This window comes from Rhyacophila brunnea, unplaced genomic scaffold (assembly GCF_057557595.1).
Source record: "Rhyacophila brunnea isolate RB1 unplaced genomic scaffold, BYU_Rbru_1.0 scaffold_11, whole genome shotgun sequence".
NCBI lineage: Eukaryota > Metazoa > Arthropoda > Insecta > Trichoptera > Rhyacophilidae > Rhyacophila > Rhyacophila brunnea.
In genome coordinates this window covers 19,300,126-19,321,314 of record NW_028232763.1, presented here as the reverse complement: position 1 = coordinate 19,321,314, position 21,189 = coordinate 19,300,126, and the positions used below count along the sequence as shown (strand labels likewise).

Below are 21,189 nucleotides of genomic sequence, written 5' to 3'. Positions count from 1 at the left end.
AAAGGTACATTTTCCTCCGCGTACTATTAAAAAAGTATAGTACGTCAAAAATACCACAATTTTGAAATTTTTTATTAATTGAATTCGCCGGTTTGGTTAGGGGTGTGAAGCGAGGGACGGTGTATGATAAAAATAATATAAGATCTCGGTGTGCGAATTTAGTCTATGGACGTGGTTTTGCGTTGTTTACCTACTCTAAAAAACTAACGTGACAGTTAATAACGGCGGCCGGTGTTAGCGTTTTTTGGTCGTAAGAGGTGTTATAATTAAGCAGGGCATCGGAATTTCTCGAATTCTCCGTTATGTTTATGTGACAAACAAAAAACTTTCATTTTATACATGTCCTATAATTTTTGCCGAAATACTATAATGGCTTGGACCGCGTACTATAATTTGATGACAAAAAGATAGCTAAAATTCAAAATGGCGACTGACAGATTACGATGACGGAGAACCAGTAAAAAGCACCAAGCATTTAAATAACTTTTGGCAATTATCTTTTAAAAAATAAAATTCTGTAGTAATTCCAATTAAATTTGGTACCATTTTCTGTTTCATGAAAATGGAAAATCAAAATGATCAAATGGCAATAATACTAAAGATAAATTTGGGAAAAGAAATAATTCGAATATTATCTATGATTGCGAATGACGTTTCGTTGATTTTTTTTTAATTAACAATAACAATAATTTCTAAATAAATTTGCCAAAAAGTTTAATATTCATTTTGATACAGTTTTAACAATATAGAATACCTTGTTTTTGGATATACATGAATTTGTTAAGGGAACCTTGTTAAAATGTCTCTAAACATAAATGATATCTGTCGGGTTTGCCTAGTCCCAACAACGACGAGAAAATATTCAAATTTATTTTTTTCTTCCGGCCGATCCACCCAACTTTGGGCCAAGGTGATGGCTTGTGCATGGGTCCAGGTAATACGTTTTGTTTAACTTTTTAATTCATGTAAGTGTATTAGCTACACTACACAATAATATGAAGATAGCTACAATTATTTGATTCATTATAATATTATTATAGTAAAACAAATGTTTCATTATTCATAAGATGCAACTCTTAGGTATATTATCATTATGAAGTAAATATAGGGTACCCCATATCGTTTTTGTGGTCGAGGTTTCTGGTCTCAAAACTTTAGGTACAAAGGTAAAAAAAGGGTAAGGTGAGTTGGGGTAAGTGTAACTTTGGGGTAAGTGTAGCTACTAAGATATCTCAGTATCTACTACAAATTGGATGATGCCATCTACGGAAAGGTGATAGCAAAGTTACCGATTTATAAAAATAATCAGAAATGGTGTCAATACCATGTTTTTTGAGGTGACTACATGGATTATTCTCCAGACGACATTTTGAAGTCGACGAGTGAGATGGTAGCTGTTAGTAAACTATTTTTTAAAACACGGAAATCTGCACATTATGTTATATTAGTGCACCTTTGTTTTGTGTCACACTTCCCCCATATATTTTCTATGAATTCACATAGTCATTATTTTAACTAGTGATGGGACACGACGCATTATTTATATCGAACGAAAAAATGTTCGCAATTGAAATAAAATGTTTATAATTTTATTGTTATACCTAGTTTTATGTTAGCTAAGTAGGTAGGTACTCGGAAGAGTGCCTGTGTTTCAATTTAATACACAAATTTTTAGAATAAGTGCTTATCTAACATGTGATAATAATTAATGTGCATTTTTTCCACATGTAAATATAAACGAAAGACATAAAGGAGCTTACGACCAAGGAAAATTACAAAAAACAGTTGAATGAGTAAAAAACAGGATATGTCATATGGATATGTATAATCATGTTTACGAAAGAAGAGAAGACAGTTTTAGCAGTAGTACAATATTACCCAAAGAGATTGAAACATCTTTTGCAGAAAATTTGCATACATTGGAAAAGCATGTCTCACAAAAAAAGTAGTCCTCGAATTAATTGGACAGTATATTAAAGAAAATAATATTAACACACCGTTTAAAAACGAAGTACCCGGACACAATTGGTTTATAGGTTTTATTAAAAGAAATAAGTTATTATTTAAATATGATGGTTACTTAAACACTAACGGCTAAAATTATTAAACATGGAACATGCTTTGCCCACTGATTCTTTGAATGCCGGTTGTCCAAATTCGAAGGAAAATAAAATAAATTGCGGGGCGCGGGTCACTCGTCATTCCCGAAGCGCAGTTCACGGCTGATTGAAGCCACTCTAGCCAGCGCCCCCCTACTTTCGTGACTTAATTTTTTGTTTTCGTTACCGCTGTCTGTGCGATGTTTTCGTAACGAATCCGGCCGGGTGGTCAAGACAAAAGCATGTTCCATGCTAAAAACCGCAAGCCGTAGAATATGTTTGAAAAAAAGTTTGCGGTCCTTTTGTAATCAATAGGTACTTTAACTTGTCTTATTAAACACTACAATCATCAACCTGAATTTAAAGGATTGTCCACAATGGATCTATAATATTCACTGTCAACTTGACATAACAAGTTTTCCCCATGTTCCTTCAAAAAGTAAACTCGTTAGTGTCATCAAATTTCCGTCAACTACCTACGTTAATTAATAAAAAATACGTCGTTTTTCTTTCGGGACATCACTAGCGCTTCATACATTAGTATGACACACTTACCCCAAAAAAAATGTTTTAGTCCATTTTGTTGAAATTCTATACTGCAGTTTTAACTGAAGACTCAATATCCATTAAATGAAATATTACCTTTCTATGCATATAATACATTATGGTTTTGAAGTACTTTTGGAATAAAGATGAATTTAGTTACACTCACCCCAATATTGGGGTAAGTGTAACAAACTGACTAGTGATCAAAAAAATTTAAAATGTCGTATTATAGTAAGATATACAGTGGGTTCCTTCTGTACATATTAATTGTAATGCTTTTGTAGATCCTACGGTAAAGTTTTCAACTGTTTAAAACACACCTCATCATGAACCAGGTGGAAATTCATCTCATTGAATTATATGTCACACTTACCCCGACTCACCTTATCTTTATCGATTATGATATTCTCTTGAGAATAGGGTTGTAGTGCCACAGAGGACCGCATGCCCATTTATCATTTTGGTTCTATACGTTTATCCTGGATACATCGGCAAACACATTTTGAAAATAGCCGATATACTGGATTATTTGTTAGTTCGGGTTAGTTTAGGTTAGGTTAGGTTATCCTAACAAATAATCCAGTATATGGGCTATTTTCAAAATGTGTTTGCCGCTGTATCGAGGATAACCGACTTGTACGATCATTGTTTTTTTTTGTGGAAACAGTTTATCCCATGTAGACAATTATTTTAAATACCTTTTTATATCGGTCAGATGCTTTTCGATCCAATAATAATTGTTAATTTAAAATATTTTCAAGCATATCGATGCATCATTATCACACACTGAGTTTAGTTTAGGTTAGATTAGGTTGGGGTTAGTCTAAAAAGAAAGTAAAAGATTATGCAGTCGAGCTCGGTTATTACGATCACGGATATAGCGAGATCTTGGATGTAACGAGGAAACATTCGTTGACATTTTAGTTTATGATTTTCTCCGTACATTTTTTCACTTTTATAACATGTTACCAATGACATTAATATGGACGAAGCATCTGGAAAAAAAAATGACACTCCTTTTTTGTCGAGTCTGCCGAATGGCATAATCTATTCTAACACCATTACAATATAGGTGATATTGCTATAAATTTCCGATGCTTTTTGTCGGGTCTGCCGAATGGTTCGGTTCGAACGGGTTCGCTCAAATGAACATTGACACTAGAAACACTGTTCTAACGCCATTACAATAAAAGTGATATTGCTATAAATTCTCGATGCGTGATATCGCATAATGGAAATTGCGTGATGTCTACCTATACATGTGCGAATGAAGCTATGCGCGAATTTATTTGATAGCTACTGTATTGAGTGCGTTGTCCATTAATAATGTCATTGCGTGCTACTTATCCGATATACCGAGCTAAAAATCGTCAAAAATTTTCTTAAAACTGTTAATTTAATGTTTCGATTGTTTAAAAACATCTTGACCCTAAGCAATAAAATCCGACCGGACAGGATGTCGCCGGCATCGAATTACGTTTATGACATTAGTTAAGTGTCTAAGTACCTACCTAATTGGTGTTATCGCCGACAATATTGAAAAAGTTTCCACGCATATGGTTGAAATTGCACGTAAAAAATCCAAGGTTTGTGAAGTCAGTAGATACCTACCAGCGTTCATTACAATAAACAACTTCTTTTGTAGTTTATGAATGCCATGCTTGTTTCGGGACAAAATTCTAATTGTCTATTTTTGTTTGAATTGCGATTTTTTGTGTTATGTGACCGCTCATTTAAAAATACCTATTCTCTGATATAACGAGTAACGCTCGAGTCATGTGTCGAGTCGAGAAAAATCAAGTATTTACTAAAATATAAACAGTAAATCACTTGACACAACCAGTTGTTCAGTGAGGCAGATATTCTTGAATGGCTTAGGATTCCTGGCTTTCCCTGTGATCAAAAGCTTCATTTTGCGTGTCCCAGTTGCATTGGAGCACGGCATAAATGTGATGCGGTCCTTGGGCATTTTCCTCCCTGGTACATTACTTTCTTCGAGATGAAAGTACGTTTTACGAAGGAGAAGTTTCCAAAATAAACCCTTCTCATCTGTGTTGTATACTTGTACACAGCGGACTACTGAATTTGACAATCGAATACTTGCAAATTATAGAGCTTGATTTTGTGCTTTTAACTAGTAAAAATAACGGCGGAATATAGTAGTTGTCGATAATCGAGCGGCGGATTACTGAGAGTGTAGTGTATATGATATTATATTTCACAGGTATTTGAGGGAGATGGACTGCCATCACAAATTTGTTACAAATGCCACAATAAATTGGATATAGCTTATCAATTTAAACAACAGTGCGAAGCAGCTGATGCTGAAATAAGGCAATTCTTAAATAGAAGCACAACCAATAAAGGATGCTCAAATAATGTTGATTTAACCCAGGTAACGCGATAATTAAAATAATAACCATCCTGTCAGTTACTACTTTGAATTCTTTAATTAATTAAAGTACTTCCTTTGTAATGTTGTTATTATATTGCTTGTTTCAGACTCAGCCTGAATGCTTAGCAGAATGTAAACCATTGAATTTTAATATCACCAGTGAATGTTTAGATTTAGCCCAGACCGATTTATCGTTGCCGGCGTATCGATTGATGAGTCAGGATATTCCACTTTCACAACAGATAGATTTCAAAATCCGTGAACATGATTTTGCCGCTATGAAACAGGAACCTGGATTTGTTTCAGACCTAAATGTATGTAAATTTATTAGTACTTTAATTGAATAATACATTACTTATTATTGGACCTTATCAATTTTCAATCAAATGATGTTTTCCCGAAATTTGTATAATTTATATTTAAAGTATTTCGTAAATATAATAATGCATACTTAATTAAATGGGTACCTACTCTATTAAACTGACAAGAATTAACATTTTTGCCTTAATTTTTTTTTGTTTCATCTGATGGTCGGTATTCGGAACCCATTAAAAAAAAAATTATCACCAACTAGTCGTGATATCATCCATAATTTGGTGTAGATGTAAGAATTTAGGCATTCATTTTGATTTTTCAAATAATCATTTTTGTTGTGCTAATTACTCTTTTTTATCTTAATTTTCATACTTGGATAACTATTGACTATAATGATTTCTTTTTCAAGTGCAAGCAACAAGTTTTTTTAGTAATCTTTTGAAATTTTACTAAAAATTTACCACTTTGATCAAATGAATGAAAAAAATTCGCACAGAAAGGCATGTTGCCACAGACTTAATTCTATTGCTTAATCACGCAGTCATTTAGCGAAAGAGAAAATGTTGCTGTCATATTTCTATTAATAATGTAAGCAGTTTAATTTGTGAATGAATCAAATACATACAATAGATATATAAATAGTGAGGTAGGAAATATTACAATAAAGTTATGTAAAGTTGGTTTTTCAATTTTTATATGCAAAGTTTTGATATTTCGTGTGACTTGTCTTAAAAAACCACTTGAAACGAATATAACTGATTTGAAAAAATATTCTGTTTTGTAGAAATATTTTTCAAAAGATTCTTATTTTGTTCTATTAATTTTTTTGCGTTTATTGAAGTTTTCACAGCTTAGTTTTTCCATGATGATACCTATATAAATAATATAAAACAAATCAAATTAATGAAATAATTTTTGCTTTTCAGCTTTTCAATCCACTACCATTACAAAAAGGAGATTGTGAAATCAATTCTTCATTTAAATGTGAAAGCTTTAATGATAGTGATATAATGCTTGATAGTTTACCAGCGAAACTTTTTGAATCCGTCGATGCGTCCATGCATCATGGTGGAACTGAAACCGTTGACCAAATAGATACCAAGCTTTCCATATGGGATTTGCAGCATAAGGAACATCCTCCATTGATAAACAAAAATGATTTCATTCTTAATCCCACTATTAGAGAATGTAGTAAAAATAAAGAGAATATTAATGAAAGTGAAGAGTTATCATTTTTAGCCGACGAAAGGTCGGTAAGCCCAATTGTTAGTAGGCATATCATGTTGCCAGAAGTCTGCAATAATGTTGCCTTGGATCAAATTCAAACAGAATGTAACTTTAACGCTGAAAAAGTACATCCCAATACACCTGAGAGAATTATCGATGAACTCCAAATATCAAATAATCGAGACATAACTAATACTTTAAAACAAATACCTAAGAAAATGAGGAAAAAGCCTGATAAAGAAAATCAGGTAATAAGCCAGTTTTTTATATTTTGTACATATTGCTTAGATATTCAATTTAAACCATCAAGATGTTCTAAACTCTGTGTTATAATGTGTGTGGGTATTTCTAAAATATTTGTTGTATAAGGATTGGTTGTTATCATTGCATCCATATAATAATATCAGCGGCGAAGGGTGGATGTAGGCTGTTAAAATCTGACATAAATAGTACACACTAAGCTTTGTTAGTCAAACGTATTTGTTTTCATTGAACTAATTGAATAATTATAGATATTTTATAGATAAATGAATATTTTCTGACTATTATCTACTATGGCTTGGATTAGGCAGGGTTTAATTGAATTTTGAAAACTAACCAACACCATCTGTAATTTGTATTCTTGGTTTAATGGAACCAAGTAAGTATGACTGACAAAAGTTTATTGTCCACTATTTATGTCGGATCTCAACAGCCTACCTCCACCTCCAGTCACTGATGTAGAGTAGTGGTAAAACTGAGATTTTTTGGTATTGCAATTGGACTGGAATATTATTTAGAGGATTTTTTATAGACTTAAAGCTCTTACTACCAGAGAAAAAAAGGATAAAAAATGTGCTTATTGGAAGAAATGGGTTTTTATGAATTAATGTTTTGTTTGCAGGACAAAAAACCAAGACTTCGTAAAATAGGCAATTCAAAAAATCGTAAGAAAAATGATGTACAGGAGCAGTGTGAACTTTGTGGTAGGTGAAATAATAAAAAATATTTATTAACAATTCCGGCATTGTAAATACCGAATAAAATATGTATTTTATTTGAAGGCTAGATATTGCTTTTAATACGGGTCTAATGTGAGTTTAAATTTATGTTACAAATTTTCAGGTAAGGTTTTTAAATATCGTAGCTATATGGTGCAACACTTACGAACCCACACTGGAGTCAAACCATTTGCTTGTACGAGATGTGACCAACGGTTTGCAGCGTATCATTCTTTAGTTGCGCATTTGAGAATACACACAGGTCAGTATGTAAAATATGTCGTTTTACTGTTAATTAAATTAAATTGAAGTAAACTTTTTCAGTTTACTCTTGTATTGATGATATTATCATAGGAATACGTAAATATGACTGATTTTTTAAATAATATTTTATTTCTACGGTTTCAGGTGATCGACCATTCATCTGTGCCGTGTGTGGGAAAGGGTTTAGTCAATCAGCTGGTAATTAATTAAATAATTTTAATATAAAGTTTATCATTAGCAAAAAAATGTAATTGAAGTGTATATTTTCTCTAAACATGGTAGATGACAATATAAACTTCATAAAAACAAGATTTAGCAGTATGTGTAATACAGTGATTTGATTTGAACATTGCTGATTAACTTCAACATGGTAAAGAAATTACAAACATTATCATTTTATGTTGGCTTACTTGTTACAATCAAACATTGTTTAGGTATATAATTTATTTAGTACTGTCCTACAACAAGAAATCGGCGATAACAGGAAGTCGTTATAGTCGCATATAGAAGACTTCTCAGTGGTGTACCTGTTGTGGCGACAACGCATGCTAGAGCCGTGTTTAAATAATGTATCGGTTCTCCTTTTAGATGTGACTCTTTTTCTTCTTCGCAATAAACCAAGTTTACTTATGATAATTCTAACAACACTCCTGATCGTTTTAGACATATTTGTATTATAAAAAGCTACGGATCACGTAAATTTATAGATCTGTACACCACAGGAGCGTAAAATGAAATGATAAATTTGGGGGCGTTCCTCATTTGAAAACCGAAGTGCGATTAGCTGCATTGGAAGAGATTGTTAGTTCACAGTTTTAACATGTGGACAAGAAGTTCTTGTTAAACAATACCAATAATTTTATGTAATATAAGTATTTCATTAAAAAATTGTTCAAATAACAATAATTCAACCGAATAAAATCTACAAAATTCTTCATTATTTTTTTGAAAAGCGTGAAAATATTGTTTTTATTAGATTACGAGGGTGGGTCAATAAGTCCTTAGAAAAGCCGACAGGTGGCGCGACTAGTACTGTAAGCGGTTTGTTTTCATGCAGCGGCACTACCGATTCAGTATGCTGCGAAGTTTCAATCAGATTGGCCGGGTTGTTGTTTTTTATTTTCGTACATTTAAAAAAAAAATTTGCTTGTTTACAAAAATGGAGAAAATTGAGTTTAGAGATGTTATTAAACATTTTAATATAAAAAGGTTAACAGCAAAGGAAATAAAAAATGAGTTGGATTTAGTTCACGGCATATCTGCTCCTTCACTTGCAACTATTTATAACTGGTTAAATGAATTTAAACGTGGTCGTACATCAACAAAGGATGAACCATGCTCAGGACGTCCTGTAGAGGTGACTACACCAGAAATGATCAATGAAATCCACGATATGGTGTTAAGTGACCGAAGATTAAAGTTGAGTGAGATAATTGAGGTTACAGGGATCTCAAAAGGTAGCGTCATTTCTATTTTACATGACAAATTGGGCATGAAAAAAGTTTCTGCAAGATGGGTGCCGCGTTTGCTCACAGTCGACAATAAACGCAATAGGGTGGTGGCCTCTAAAGCCCTGTTGTCGCTCATGCAACACAATCCGGATGAATTTTTTCGTCGCTTTGTGACTGTAGATGAAACATGGATACACCACTATACTCCCGAGACGAAAGAACAGTCAAAGCAGTGGATTGCGAAAGGCGAACCATGTCCAAAGAAGGCGAAAACCGTAAAATCAGCTGGTAAGGTTATGGCTACTGTATTTTGGGATGCACGTGGAATTATTTTCGTTGACTATTTGGAAAAAGGAAAAACAATAACAGGGGATTATTATGCATCTTTATTGGACCAGCTAAAAAACGAAATTGAAGAAAAACGGCCTCATTTAAACAGGAAAAAAATCCTCTTTCATCAGGACAATGCCCGTGTTCACACATGTTTACGATCAATGGCTAAAATTGAAGAATTGAAGTTCGAATTGGTCAACCACCCACCGTATTCGCCAGATTTAGCCCCCAGTGACTTTTTCCTTTTCTCAAACTTAAAAAAATGGCTAAGTGGACAACGTTTTTTTTCAAATGAAGAAGTCATCGATCGGACAAATGCTTATTTTGAGGACCTTCCGAAAACTTATTTTTCTGACGGTTTAAAAAAAATTGAGAAACGTCTAACCAAGTGTATTGAGCTCCAAGGAGATTATGTTGAGAAATAAAAAAAAAATACAAAAATAAAAACTGTTTTAATGCTTTTTTCTAAGGAATTATTGACCCACCCTCGTACTTACAAAAAAGGGTGGCAAGGTATATGTTTTCACAAGTTTTTGCATATTCCTATGGAATCCCAGCCTGAGTTTGCAGAATTTAACTGGGAATCACTGCGATACGTCATATTATTATAAATTTCAAGATATGTACCTATATCGAAAGTAAAATATGTATTTATGGTTCTATCAGTATTGTACCGATATTGGTGTTGTAACCAAATAAAAATAGGTATCGTATTGAGATGTACATATCATTAGATTTTGTCCTAGAAACATTTTTTTAAGCCTTCCGTAGATAAGTAATAGTATGTGGTCGCGGTATTGTATCGAAAGAGAAGTATCGATGCTTTTTGAGTCGTTTTTTGCGACCCGGGTTTCGCCATTCGGGATCTTCGGGCGCAAAGGCAAACACACACTGACAGTGTGTTACCATCCAATCCATTCGAATTTAAATTCAAATTACATCAAGTACATTCGGGTAATGAGTAATTATTATTAAAATGTATTATATTAATATATTAGTAAAAATATGAGTAAATGTTTAAATGTTCAACTTTTAGGTCTGAAGTCTCACATGCGGGCTCATAGTGGTGAGCAACCATTTGAGTGTGAAATCTGTGCCAAAAAGTTTTCCCAAAGAAGTAACCTACTCATACACAAGCATATTCATTCTGGTCAGAGAGACCACATGTGTACTGTTTGCAATATAGCTTTTAAATTTTACAAACATCTTGAAAGGTAAAATATACACTGTATTCAATTAATCTCGTTTATTTAACTCAGTTTTATATTGTGTTAACGCAAGTAAATATTTTTTCAGTCATATGAAATTGCACTCAGGACAGAAAGAGTTCAAATGTTCAGTATGTGAAAAGAGTTTTCACAGGTAAATATAATTCATATTTATATGCCCAAATACTTCTTTACCTATAATAGTTTCACTGCGATAATTAAATGCAACTTATGCCTGTCAAGTTATTGTAGTATCTATGTACTTCTATGGTTCATTCATTGGCAACACATTTACATCGGACATTGATTCATCAGTAGTCCATAATAATTATGCACTGAATCTTGATTTATCATAGCCTTTTAGCTAATTTAGCTAGGTTTAATGCTAATCACATGATATTTGTCATTTCGTACGCAGCCAATGAGGTGTCTGCTGATTGGTACGGAATAGTTTTCAGCCAATGAGGTTTTATATCACTAAGGTGCAGGAGAATCCAAACTATATGTGAACTCTACAATTTTTGCTTGACGTCTCTATGAGCACAATGAAAAATTTCAAACCCCATTGCACTGATCATTATGTTTTACCATAAATAATGTTTGGTAATGCAGTTGGAGTGTCTTTTTTATACCTTTTTGGGTAATCCAAGTTTACGGCCAATCAAATTCCTTATGCCAGTAAATTTTTCTTTTAATCTTTTAAAACTCTAAATTTAATCTTTTTCCAACTGCCTAAGTACTGTAAAGTAAAGTAATCCGTATATAATTTGCTTGTCATCTGTGGTTAATTTTTCATGAACAAATTAGAGGCATTTACATAATGTATAGACCAGGGAACTCAGAAATAATGGGAACTGAAATACACAACGGGTAAGGCGATAGCAGGTAACCGACTCGAGTAAGGATGAATCCGGGTTAAACTTACACACGTGTCTAATACGTTTAACGTCGAATACTGAAAACTGCTCTCGGTTTATGCATTTAAGCTCGTTTAATGTTGGTGTATTACACACACTATTGCACGTGCATAATGCGTGCTTCATTTTCGTAGGACACTCACACATTCAAAAGCCTGCTTCACCATGCGGCGTATTGAATATAGCCTATTGGTATTCTATTTATTATCTGTTCTGTGGTATAGACTAACCTTTTATAAACTATAAGCCAAATATATGGTACGCTGATTCAGTAGAAGGAATTGATTTAGTTTGGTACTTTATAATCATTTTGCACATAGGTAAATCATTCTACAGTGGCAGTATAGGCGATTCGCAGGTGTATTGGCATTGTTTGCTGCATAGTCTATTTCAATGCTAGCAAACAATACCACTACAACTGCAAACCGCTTTTGCCATATCCTTGGTGCCACCGTAGAATGCTTTACCTTGGGTAGACAAATTGTGAAGAAATACAAATCATGAAAATTTTGTTGCATGGAAACATCTCATTTCCAGCTTTAGTTTTTGTTATTTGAATTACTAATAAATTAAGATGTATTAAATTAATATTTCTTTTCAGGAAAAGTTATTTGCGTTCTCACCTCTCAATACACAGTGGTGAACGGCCATATAAATGTAACGAGTGTGGACATGCATTCGCCAATTCTAGTAACTTACGAGCACATTCACGAGTGCACTCCGGTGTTAAACCATATAAATGTCGGGTTGGTATTCTTATAAATAAATTATAGTATGCAATGTAATGCATTTGTGAACCACGATATTTAAGGCGTTGACGTGGAAAAAAAAATGATTTAAAGTGAATTATTGTTTATTTTTAGGTGTGCAAAAAAGATTTCACCAAATCTAGTACCCTAAATCGACATATGCAACAGCACCCGTCAGTGTTATTGCCAGAAGATAAGGTTCCTGAAAAAGACTGAGTTTATATTTTGTTATTTTTTACATTGAAATAAAAGTATGTATACGCATCATGATTGTTTAAATTGATGTCTCCATCCTAAGCATTCTCTTTTCAGCATGACACATCGAACCTTTTTGTAATCTTATGCACGCAGTTCGCCCATTTATTGCGTGGGCGATCCAAGCAACGAGTGTTGGCTTTTTGGATACTCGAGAGCTTTGGATTTTTCGCATCTTACAATGCTACCTGCCAATTTGAATCTTTTGTTTTATGTTTGTTAAGTAAAGCTTAAAAAAATTAAGGAGCTCAGCATTAGTATGGATAACCAATATGGTTTTTTTTACTAGGCCAATTATTTGAGAAGATTGCTTTTTCGTGTTTGTCCCACTCCCCCACTCCTCCATCCCTGAACTCTGATTTCACCTTAAGTTCATATACTGTCGCTATAGAGTTGGTTTGTCGAAATCGACCTTCAATACAAAATGATTTTTTGTATCTAAATGGACCATACCCATCCTTTTCTTTAAATTGCTTTGTAATGAAAACAGCATTCATATGCTGTAAAAACAAAAATTTAAATACCTCCATGTATTTAAATATAGGATAATGAAATTTGTTTTCGTCTCCTGAACATTTGACATTTGGTCTATTTGACAAACCAATCCTACAGCGACGATACTTGGTAGAGGATATGATTAAAAAGAATTACATACTTTGAAAATTCATATTTATATTTGTTCATTTATATTAAGTTAAAACACAAGACACACAATCATCATTTTCAGTCTTAGAAGGTACTACAACCATCACATTGATGAAAAACCAATTTTATTGTGACACTAAAAAACATTTTCAAAAGAATCAATTTTAATAAATTAAATTTTTATAAATAATGTAGGTAGGTACTTGACTATGTAAAATGTTACTGATTTTAAAGAGCGTATGAAAATGAGTGATGCAAGAATTATCCAAAAGATAGTAACATGCTCTCTAATGAAGTTGTGGTATTATGGCGGCCAACATTTTGTAAAAAAAGTTTATGAAACAAACCTCTTTTTGAGACAGCCAATATCCACACCGGATTGTAGAACAAATACAAAAGTATAAGGCCTAAGGGTGGTATGTAAAATTGCCATGAGTCTTCATGAAGTGATAGTGTAAGGCTGGCTGTGTTTTTGTGTAATCCACCAATGCTGGGTCACATTGTTTGGTAGTATTTTGATCAAAATATATATAATTATGTTTGCTGTAATCCTTTGAGACTAAATTTGGATCAGTATCAACTTTTAATTCTGCAGGCGCAGATTTATTCTTTTTGGTGAGAGCTTGGTGTTGCCTTCTGTGGCGTTGGAGAGCCGATGATTGATTGAAGCGAGCTTCGCAGAAATTACAGGAAAATGGTTTTTCGCCGGTATGTATTCTAAAACAAAATAAGCCAATTAAAAATAACACAAATGCCCCTGTGGTTACAAAAATATTTCGTTAATCAAGAGATTTGCCGAAAATTGTTAGACATAATTTTTGACAGAAATACCTTGGTATAATGGTTAAATTATGGCACAATTGAAAAAAAACAGACTGTTAGACAACTGTTATTATTTAATTAGAATAGTAAAAATAAAGATGCTGTTAAATCGAATTGAAATACAAATTTGGTCGGTTCACTTTCATCACTAAATTGAACTATTAAATTAATTCTTGTGTGTACAAACAAAAAAAGGTTATATTTCTTTGCGCTGAGTAAAACTATTATATCGAAAGAAAACATATCAATACGTTTTGGTATCGGTATCGTATCTAAGGAAAGTATTGATGTGATGTGTTTTTCTTCCTTCCTCCTTCACATTCTATCAAAATATCCTCATCAAAGGAAGTGTCGATACTTTCTTGACGGTTCTAGCGCTGAGTCTTCATTGAAAATCTTATAGAAATAAACAAGTGTCAATAATATACAAAAGTTATAATACCACAAGTGTAAAGCTTCAAATAGATGCTTTGAATTGGTCAGTCTGAAAAACAGCCTAACCAGATTTGGCTTGACTTAGCGCTTGATTTATATTTTCTGAACGAAACACATACATCATACTTTCTATTTTATAAAATATCAAAAATTCGGGATTGCGCAAACATCAGTGTTTGCTATTAATTTAAAAAAAAGAAAGATACCTACAGGTGGCCGGTTCACATGGTCACCTGACAATATACACGATCTAATATTACATTGAATTTGATCAAATCAGCTCGGCCACCTGACAAAAACAGATCGTCTGTAGGGAACTTGAACGACTAAATTAAGTTTGTGTTTTTCGTCAGCGTTTCTGCTTACAGTCACGCGGATGAATTTTATTTGTGACTAATTCTACTGCGGTTATTCATTTGTAGATAAAGCAACATATTCAGAAGATAACTGCCAGTAAAACTATTAAATTAAATTGTTTGATCATACCTAAAGTGGCATCTGAGATTAGAAGAGCTGGAAAATTCTTTTTCACATTCTGTACATTTATATTTTTTCTCACCCACATGAACGGCTTTTATGTGAATATTCAAATAGCTGATTTTGTAAAATGCTTTACCGCAAATTTTGCATATATGATTTTTTATGCCTGAAACATAACAAGGGAACATTTATGGAGAGATATGTATTACATTTTTGAGTGAATAAAGAATTAAAAACAGCATAATTTATTCTTCTTCCTGGTTTCTACTTCCAGTCAGCTTATATGAGATCGATCATGTGTTCGTTTACCTTTGAACTTTCCGAATGTCAGATGCTTTGTAATGCATAGCTCATTCGTATTCATTCATATTGTATGAAGGGGTCCTGTACATACAGCTCTTTAATGTGTCTCTGTCACCACCATAACTGTATCATTGATGTCTCCAAGATATTGTGCAGCACTCTCCATATTTTTTGCCATGCATCAGGTTTCTGAGCCGATATTTGATATCTGGTATTATTAATGTTTTATATTGCAGCAACATTTGTTTCCTACCACATTTCTTTTCTTAATTTAGATGATTTCTAGGTATAGTTAATTATTATTCAGTTATGATGGTACCTACTCTAAATAAAATATTATTAAAAATATATCATACCTGAATGTGTTCCAGTATGGCTAGCTAATTCTGTGGATGATTTGAAAGCTCGAGGACATTGTGTGCATGGAAAGTTTCTTGTTTCGCTATGAATTTTTTGGTGAGCATGGAAATTACTTGAAGTAGAAAATCTTTTGCTGAAAAACATGTTTTTTAATGTTACTAATTTGACATTGAGTAATACACACTTATATATTGTGTTTCTTTCGAGATAAGATGGCTATAAATAACCGTTGTGTTTTCAACAATGAGGCGGTATCAAAAAACTGTTTTTTAACTTCAAATCAGTGGATAAAACTATAGGATCACAATCAATGTTTAAAGCAAAACTTAACATTTATTTTAAATCGAGATAAAAAATGGTGGTGATACAGTGTAACTCCAGAATAAAAAAATTATATCATAATTTTGTTTAAGAAATGTAGAACCTGCAAATTTCACATTGAAATCGTTTTTCTCCTGTATGAATCCTCATATGCAGCGACAGATTTCCCTTTTGAGTGAAATTCTTTTTGCATACCTGAAATTATTCAAACATCACAACATAATATAACAATGTCTTACTAGTGGAATACCGAGCTGTGAAAAGATCATATTCATTTTTATCTGTTGACATAAAATGAAATATTTCAATTGGTACTTTTATTGGATCGCCCATGATGTAATTTTTTTTTGGGTTGTAATGATAAACATGATGATATTAGTGAGAGTTTTCCATGTTATGTATTTTCATTTTTTTACATTTTTTTTCCGACCATTCCCGATCCTAATAAGATCACATAGTGCAATACATTTATCTTTCATTTCGTATACAAACAGGCAAACTACAGGTGGCTGGCAGGATCTGGGCAAAAGAATAAAAGCTGATGGGGAACAGGGATCTAGGAGCACTGCACTGTGATTATATGCTATATTAAGGGAGTGGCAATTCGAGATTCTTATCTATTTTGTGCAGAGAAAAATATATACTATATGTAGATACTAACATTGCAACTATAAGGCTTTTCTCCAGTATGTGTCCTCAAATGAGCTTCCAAATATCCACTATAGTAAAATAATTTGCCGCAATCAAAGCATTTATCGGGTTTATCCAAGTTCTTGTGTTTTGATTTGGCTAATCGTTTAATCATGGCGTGTCTACAACAAATTACAATAATTATTTTGGTACATATTCAGATTTCAGGCACTATTAGGCGGCCATAGACGGACAGTTTTCGTAGCAGTTTGAACATGGCACAGACAATAACTGTACGTTAGTGGACACACCACAGATCAGTTTAACTACCCCATTTAAATCTGTCGAACTGTCAACAGACGTGCCCATATACGTACAGTTATTGTCTGTGGCAGATCAAGTGTCAAAAACTATGGAGGTTATGTTCGCCGAGATCATACACAGGGGTACCATGTTTGTGTTAAATTAGTTTTAAGTAGGGTATACTTGAACGAACGATTGATCTACGAATATTTTTACTTTGTTAGATTTATTATGATTACAATTTATTGTTTGTGTAAATATATGTCCAGATTCTTTTATTTTGAATAAATTATTCATAGTAAGTATACTAATTGTTGTTTTAATAAAATTTAATTAAGATAAAATACATACGTATTGTTTTATTTAAATCAGGGTTATATACATTAAATTTATGTAATATGTTTTATTCAATCACCAAAACAATTTACTTATTGGTTTTGAATAATATAATATATTAATTTGGTACAGACATATTAACCGGTTAAGTGCCCAAAGCGTCTTTGGACGCCCTAATTACACCAATTCTTATGTTAATTACTATCAATTAACTAATTGCGGCATAGAAAGGATTAACAACACACAATAAATATTGTTTGCGGTACCTAGTTGACACTTCACAATATTCGTAATTATATAATATGAGTAGCAAAAGAATACGCAACAAAAATAATATACTTCTTATCGAACGAACTTAGAAGATTATGACAGAACTGTCAAAATTTGCCGCCAAATCGCGCCAGCTACTCCTACTTTAGGACACAGCTAGCTAACGTCACCCGAAAACTTTCGGTGAGTTGAAATTCCAACAGTTTTACAAAAACACGGGAGTGGGAGGTCGCTGGCAGTTTGAACATGGCACACATCTGAAAGGTCGAAAAGTGTCCGTCTATGGGCGCAGCAGATTATCTACCAAAGATAACTGTATGGTTATTAACTGGCATGTTCAACCTGTTACGAGAACTGTCCGTCTGTGGCCGACAATTGCTACAATGTAATATAATTATAGTCTCAAATAATTATCTGAAGTTAGTATAAACAACTAAGAAGCTTTATAATAATTTAGGTACAATAAGAATTTCATGTTTTGGCTATTTTGAGAAATAAAATTCATTACATTCTTGCACGGACACCTCAATACCTCTGCACTTGGCTACTATCTTGTCAAGCACCGGCTAGACGCTCATGCTTTACCACAAGCTTACCTGTACAAACCGTTTGAATCGGGAAGCCTGAAGAATGTGTATGGACGGGAAAACTGTAGCTCACGCAAACTGAAAAGCGCTGTAAAAGTGTTCCGTATTTTTTTGCACTAACTATACTGCGCAGGCAAGTCGCTGCCGATCGCATTAGATTTAATTCCATCAACAATAACAATTGCATACAGTGCTTCTGACATATTGTCTAAAATATAAATGTCGCATTTAAGGTAAGAAATAAAATTATGAAACCTTTGAGTGTCTGCGAACGGTATATTTGGCAGTCCATTTTTTTTTTGTTTAACCTTCTTCCTAGATGACAGTATCATTTTTGTGGAGATCTTTTCTATTTCAGGTAGTGTTTTTTTTTTCGTTTTCATCATTATTTGCTCATTAGATAATTTTGTATCGTCTGAAACACAGAACTGTTTTAAGTTTCTATCGAAAATCTGTTAAATTAATACATCATGAAATGATTACTATCTTGTGATTCATGCAGCTGAAATGTGTTTGGGTAATCGCAGTGTTAAGATTACACTAGATATATTATTTTAATAGAGATTTTCGTGATAAACATTTAATAGGAGAGGTTGAATGAACACCGAGCTTTAGGAGCGAGTGATACTATTATTGAAATATTGAAGCGGTCTTCTCAATATGCTACAATAATTATTGGTGTTTGTATAATATTGGTACTCACCAAAACTCTGTTCGGATTCTGTTAACATTTCACATACATTTTCATTATACATATCCTCATCTTTCACTGCAGCATCACACACATGTTTTTCTTCAGAAATACTGGAAGAAATAAAGATATTTTATTTTAATTTACAAATAACATTATTTATGATAAAATTTGAAAAGACCATATTATGCAGCTCTAATTTGAAGAACACATTTATATCACTACAAAAGATCAAGACACCTAAACACAGTAGTGTAGTAGTAACACAAACATCGAGGCTTTGAGAATATCGCATGTCTTGTGACGAGAATCAAACTCAAAGCTCCCATATCAGAAGCCAAAGCCTTAACGTGTTTGACTATGAGGGCCACTTACGGTTGTCATTTCGTCTGTCTACAATCGATAAGTTATTTAAAATCAAGAATGGTGCTTATGTTTGGGCAAGTCAAAGTAAACCAAATTTTTTTCCAAAATGAATTTTAGGTATCTAGATAATTGAAAATTTGGTAAATAATGATACATTGACTTATACCTGGATTTTACGATGACGTTGGCTTTATTTTTATTGATAACTGCTAAGTATTGTTTGAGTTGGTGATCCGAGGCTTCACACTGTTTTTTGAATTCATAACTAATGCCTAGTCTACCTAAGCATGTGACGCATAAGACTGAAGGCAACCCATCATTTGCAGCAATCTAAAAATATTTTCACAATTAATAATAATATAATAAAAGCATTTTATTTTGTCGCGAAATTGTTAGGTTATGTTTTTATATTGTAAGTCATTCTATTCTAACACAGATATGATTGAGAAAATAAACAAATTAAAATGTCCTCAAAACAGTCACCTTCACTGTGGTACACATCATAATCATGTGAGAGGGAGAAATTTGTTCACTATTATAAATTGAGACGAATTCACCGCTTCCCAGACATATTCGACAAATATTAAAAAGTTTTTCCTCCATTTTCCAACTCTACTAAAGTAATATTTTATAGTGTAGCGTTGTAAACAACATTTTCATGGTAAACATTGGTTTGGTCCGATTACCTGTCAAATTTAATGTCATAGACTAATATACCTTTTTAATGTGAAATATTTTTTGAAAAGTGCTGCCAGTAAAATGACAAAGTCAATAATAACTATTGTTGTCATTAGCAAAATTCCCATTCTTTAAACAACAGGTCCATTTACCTGGATCACCCAATGTTAAAACTCCAACTTTTTTTGTGTGCATTTGTTTGTGCATCGTTAGTGCACGTTTGTGCACGATTTTTTTTCGTTTGTGCACCTATAATAACCGAAAAATTCCAATTTCAAATTGGGTGTTCCAGCTAAACGTTGGGTCAACCAATGTTGAAATTTCAACTTTTTTTTAGTGCATTCGTTTGTGCATCGTTAGTGCACGTTTGTGCACGCGTTTATTTCGTTTGTGCACGCACATTAAGGGGGTTATTTGCATTTCAATTTGGGTGACCCAGCTAAATGCTGGATACTTGTGTCACTAAACTTATATTTTTTTCAAAATTTAAATTGTAAACACTAGTGCGTTGGTAGTTAACGTTAGTGCACGATTCTTTTTTGTCTTTTCATCTGTATTCAGCGCGCTATTTAATTTTTAAGTTTGTATGCAAAACCTGACTGCGTGGGTTTATAAATATTTCTTTTAGTAAAATCTCTTGTCGCATAGCTAATGCGCAATCCTGCATACTTTTTTATTTTTTTTCTCATATAGTGCGTGAGTTATTTGATATGAAATATTTGATGAACGTTAAGTAGAACCATCCAACAAACTTTTTTAATTTTTTATTAGGTCATCAATTTGACTATTATTAGCTTACGTTTGTGCACGTGCTTTTTTTGTTTTAGAGATTATATCGTGAGAGATAGGTCCATTTACCTGGATCACCCAATGTTAAAACTCCAAATTTTTTTTGGGTGCGTTTGTTTGTGCATCGTTAGTGCACGTTTGTGCACGATTTTTTTTCGTTTGTGCACCTATAATAACCGAAAAATTCCAATTTCAAATTGGGTGTTCCAGCTAAACGTTGGGTCAACCAATGTTGAAATTTCAACTTTTTTTTAGTGCATTCGTTTGTGCATCGTTAGTGCACGTTTGTGCACGCGTTTATTTCGTTTGTGCACGCACATTAAGGGGGTTATTTGCATTTCAATTTGGGTGACCCAGCTAAATGCTGGATACTTGTGTCACTAAACTTGGATTTTTTTCAAAATTTAAATTGTAAACACTAGTGCCTTGGTAGT

The 21,189-nt window shown here is 33.0% G+C and overlaps 1 protein-coding gene and 1 long non-coding RNA gene across 2 annotated transcripts; one reads left to right on the top strand and one right to left on the bottom strand.

Annotated features, from left to right (window-relative positions):
* Positions 1–639: 639 nt before the first annotated feature.
* LOC147078452 (uncharacterized) lies at positions 640–13,583 on the top strand. The gene is made up of 11 exons (XM_085959813.1): positions 640–934; positions 4,870–5,040; positions 5,148–5,354; positions 6,282–6,830; positions 7,466–7,547; positions 7,687–7,824; positions 7,971–8,024; positions 10,647–10,824; positions 10,907–10,972; positions 12,337–12,481; positions 12,599–13,583. Exons 1-11 carry the CDS (start codon positions 800–802, stop codon positions 12,698–12,700), a joined length of 1,827 nt encoding a protein of 608 aa, XP_085815939.1. The 5' UTR covers positions 640–799; the 3' UTR covers positions 12,701–13,583.
* LOC147078451 (uncharacterized) lies at positions 13,393–20,016 on the bottom strand. Its single transcript, XR_015072129.1, has 9 exons — positions 19,772–20,016; positions 19,455–19,618; positions 18,935–19,035; positions 18,487–18,646; positions 16,767–16,917; positions 16,209–16,300; positions 15,781–15,917; positions 15,128–15,287; positions 13,393–14,101 (listed from the first exon to the last, which is right to left on the bottom strand). It is a non-coding gene; the product is annotated as an uncharacterized LOC147078451 (long non-coding RNA).
* Between the last annotated feature and the right edge of the window lie 1,173 nt (positions 20,017–21,189).

Coding starts and splice junctions, on each gene's coding strand:
- LOC147078452 (XM_085959813.1), top strand. CDS start 800: ATGTCTCTAAACATAAATGATATCTGTCGGGTTTGCCTAGTCCCAACA. Junction 7,548..7,686: donor GGAGCAGTGTGAACTTTGTG/GTAGGTGAAATA, acceptor ACAAATTTTCAG/GTAAGGTTTTTAAATATCGT. Junction 10,825..10,906: donor TTTTACAAACATCTTGAAAG/GTAAAATATACA, acceptor ATATTTTTTCAG/TCATATGAAATTGCACTCAG.